Source organism: Malurus melanocephalus, unplaced genomic scaffold (genome assembly GCF_030028575.1).
Source record: "Malurus melanocephalus ecotype Western Australia unplaced genomic scaffold, MMel_1.1 scaffold_320, whole genome shotgun sequence".
NCBI classification, from domain to species: Eukaryota; Metazoa; Chordata; class Aves; order Passeriformes; family Maluridae; genus Malurus; species Malurus melanocephalus.
Window position 1 is genome coordinate 724,029 of NW_026623552.1, and position 4,077 is coordinate 728,105.

General features: G+C 50.2%; 1 protein-coding gene across 2 annotated transcripts in view; it reads right to left on the reverse strand.

Annotated features, from left to right (window-relative positions):
• Positions 1-3,551, reverse strand: part of SLC25A29 (solute carrier family 25 member 29) — a 9,590-nt gene extending 6,039 nt beyond the window's left edge. Inside the window, exons 1-2 of one of the 2 annotated variants that reach the window (XM_057377626.1) lie at positions 3,464-3,551; positions 1,742-1,785 (exon numbers count right to left, since the gene is read on the reverse strand). In XM_057377626.1, the coding sequence (XP_057233609.1) occupies positions 1,742-1,785; positions 3,464-3,497 (78 nt within the window). In that variant the 5' untranslated portion in view covers positions 3,498-3,551. Of the gene's footprint in view, positions 1-1,741; positions 1,786-3,463 lie in introns of those variants that run through there. The other variant, XM_057377628.1, reaches the window with a different exon arrangement.
• Positions 3,552-4,077: the final 526 nt, after the last annotated feature.

Below are 4,077 nucleotides of genomic sequence, written 5' to 3' on the forward strand. Positions count from 1 at the left end.
AAGTAAAATTTTGGCTTATCTAAGCAGCTTTCCCATTGTTCAGTTCTATTAAAAATGTACAGTCTCAGGTGAATAACAGGTAGCCCTTCAAACATCACAGGACTATAAAAAGAGTTAATTCTTAACACATATACATACACGAATTATGCAATGTCTTTTTTTTCTTTTCTTAAAAGGTGCTTAGAGTTAGTTTTTCCACACAGAGTGGTGACTATGCCAGCCAGTAATACAAACATTAGTATTTGCTCTAACAGGAAAAAAAAAAAGATAAATGTCTACAATACCTTCTAGTGGATGTGAAAATATCACGTGTCATGATGGATTTCATAAAAAATTTATTTCTGGATGGCCCAAAATATTTGCTCTATTGTAAAGCACGATGCTTTTTCCAAAGCAGATACATCTATTCCGCAATAATACATCTGCTGAAACCAGCATGGGAGCCCCAATTAAATGTTTAGTTTCATGCAGTAGAAGCTGTTCCACTTTAAAAACAAAAAACGAAATCCAAASAAAAAACCCTAAAAAAATCCACACATGGTTACCTTTAGTCTGAGCATAGAATTTTAGCAGTTTTGCTGGATTCAGTGAAATGACCCATCACCTTCAGTTAAGCAAGTAAAACTTGGCAGGATGGGAGTGAGAGAAAGACAGCTGGCCCTGTTACCACCATAAAAAAAATCGTGCGAGTCTGGGTAATACAATTCTGAAAATATATTCTAGAATTCAGCTGAAGTACTTAACAGTAATTTACCATATTCTGAGCAAGAAAAAGACAGATTTTACTATTTGAGCAGCTTGCACTGCAAGCTTGCAAGGAGGACCAATATCTGCTAGCTCAGGAATTCTGTAGTGAATTAACCATGTGCTGGAATACAGAACATGGGGGGTCCTCGGTAACATTATCAGCCCAGAGCCTTTGCATATCCAACTTCAGCAAGGTAAAGGCATTCCAAAGATAGWTCTACTCCGTGGCACGCTGTGTGCTGCAGTCAAGTGACACGATATATTACTTCAACAGGGAATACACTGATATCCCTTCTTCCATTCTTCCAGTGCAAGGGTTTGGATCAGGCTGACAAAAGATGGCTTAAATTGTCATTCCATTCAGAAAGATGGGCTCAAACTCCTGAGAGCCCTGGCTGAGGGACCCTCCAGGAGATCTCAAATCTTGTATTTGTAGTAGCTGAAGTATGCATAACACGTAGAGCTAACAGACCATCAGAAAAACAATTTAACTTGGAAATTTATAAAAATGTATGATAATACTTGGAGGGAAAAGCCCCCAGACAAGCTTCATGCTGTGGATTTTTACTGACTTCCACCCTTTGGCTAGTGCTACAAATTAAGGAGAAATAGCAGAGCTCAAGGGGAAAACAAAACACCAATCTTTGAACCTCCTAGCAAAGTGGGTTTGAGCTACAAATGCAGGGAGAGGCAGTTTTAGCAGTTAGTGCTGATCAGCTGCAGAGAAGCAAGCTTCAAACAAAATTTAGTCAAATGTAAGGTTGTATTTCCAAATACAACATTGTCACTGCACTGAAATTGCAGTCTTAGGCCGAGGTTTTTGTTACTGTGTTTTCACTTGTGAAGAGCTGATGACTCTACCCGCAGCAGTTGTGGAGGCTTGCTCCAAGCTTTCCCACRCAGATTTACACTCCTACAGTGTCTGGGGATTCTTTTTCCTCCCCCACTACTTAGTTTTCTACTTAGAGGCAAATATATTTCATCATCAACCCACCTTAACAGTGTCAAAAGGGTGTCCTACCAGCACACCAGCAGCACCTGAAACAAAACAAATGCCGTGGTTATTACTCTGAATTTTCTCCCTGAGTCTGGGTCTACAGTTGCCCAGGCAGGACCAGCTGCCTGAGGTGTGAGTGAGMAACAAGGATGGGGAACCAGGTAAAGAGCATCCCCCCAAGTCAGGAGATAAGAGATGTGCAATTGAGTCCTTCAGGCCAGCACCAGGCGTCTTTGTGCTTCTCATCAAAGCTCTGAGCCCCAGGCAGAGGCTGAGGTGTGTGACCACAGAGTGTGCCACACCATATGGAATGTGCAGCCGTGACTCCTGGCCCCAGCCCGAGGCAAGTCCAGTGGGCAGAAAATGCAGATTTCCTCTAAAGCACAGTATTGTATGTACACATCACTCTGTGCAGGCACAGAAAACATGTAAGCATCTCTAAGGGCAGAAGAACATTCCTGCTCTCTGCCTGAAGCCTTTCCAGATGTGACCTTAGCACCTGCAGAAGGACTGTGCATTAAYGAAAACCTTTGGTGTTCCAGCACCAAAAGACTTTTTAGAAGTCACATGCAGGTCTATTAGTCACACCGGTCTGCACGCAGGCATTTTGCACACCCAGGCTGAAGCAATAAATCCTCTGGCTCTGTATTTCTGTGACCCAGCAATCCTCAATGACYGCTGACAACAGCGAGAACTACAGACCCTCAGTGCACCTCCCCAGGTTTGTGGAAATACAGCTCCCTCCCTGTCCCGGGAAGATGTGGCACAGCACGGTGCCTGCTCCAGGATGGTGCAGTCCAGGTTGTTTAAGGCCAGCACGGCAGCGACACAGCCCAAGATAGAAAAACAGCAATGTGCATCGTGCTCGGCACGGAAAGGCCAGAGGTACAGCTGACCCTGCGGGAACCCTGGCAAGGCGAGGAGCGCTAGGATGAACCCAGTGCCAGAGACAGGCCGGAAAAAAGGGAATTTTAAAAATCATTGCCCCGTTGGCAAGGAAAACAGCAAGCGCAAATATCCGAAAAGACGCGAGAATAATTYTCCTGCACACAATTTAATAACTGCTAAAAATAGCAGGCGGCAGGCCGGCCGCAGATGCGCGGGGAAGCGCAGGACGCGTGTTCGCCTTGTCTCCTCTCCATCTCACAGCTGCCCGGGCTCGCTGTGCTCAACTCGGGGATCCCGCCAGCCCCTCTGTCCCTGCGCTGCCCCGGCCCCATTCCCCATTCCCCATTYCCCATTCCAGCCAAACCCCGGCGCWGCGCCACGGCCGCGGAGRGCTCGGTGCGCACCGCCGGCACACGGGGGCACAGCGGGGCACACGGAACCCCCGAGACCTCCCCGAGACCTCCCCCCCCGCCCGGATCGGCCTCTGCTGCAGCGGGGGCCGCTCTCATCGCCCCCGGCACCATCCTCGGCTCCCAAAATAACAGCGCCGCGCCCAACCCTCCTCTCCAACCTGCCTGCCTTTCTTCCGCATTTTAGAAACATTTCGTTCTTGTCACTTCTCCCCCTCTATCTCAATCTCCTACCTTTCTGTATTTCTCCCCGTACTCCCCTTTTCCTTTTTAAGCTTTCCTTATGCTTGTTGTTTTCCATTATCATTTTTCTCTCACCCCCTTCGCCCTCTTTTTCCTTTCCCCTTTTTTCCCCTTTTTCTGCCCCTTTCCCCCCCGTCCTTTAATGATCATTTCCCCCCTGCAGCCCCCCGACACTCACCGCCGATGCATCCCGCCAGGAAATCCAGAGCCATGCCGGCAGCGTGGGCCCTGCGCGCCGCCGCTCCGCTCTCTGCCGCTGCGCGCCCGCCGCCCGGCCCTTTCTAGCCGGCCGGAGGGGCCGGGCCGCGCCTCGGGGGCGGGGGCCGAGGGACAACACCCCCAAGCCACCCCCGGACACTGGCGGCCGCGCGGGGGCGGCTCCGGGCGAGCCACGGCACCGGGATGCGATTCCCGGGAAYTGGGGGCGCCGAGAGTGGGAGCCCTTCCAGCTCCGACACCCCCCCGCTCCCCCCGCCTTCAACCTGTCACCGCTTTCTCTGCGGCAGCTGCGTAATGAACCAGAAGTAAAGGCTGAAAAAAATTGGGAGGCTGGGGAGGTGGTGTTTGGAGGGTGGAGGAGGCAGAGCATCCCTCCTGTGGAGCATCAATAGTGTTTGTGTTGTTTTGGGTGGGTCGGCGGCGCTGTTCTTGGGTGTTTTGCTGCCTGGGAGAGGCATCCTTGGGGGCTGATGGTTGGAAAGCCTGTGGAGCTGATGTTGTGAGGACTTTGGAGGGGGTGCCTCCTTTAAACAGGGRTGAAGTGCCTGCAAGACCTGCTACGAGGAAAGGCTG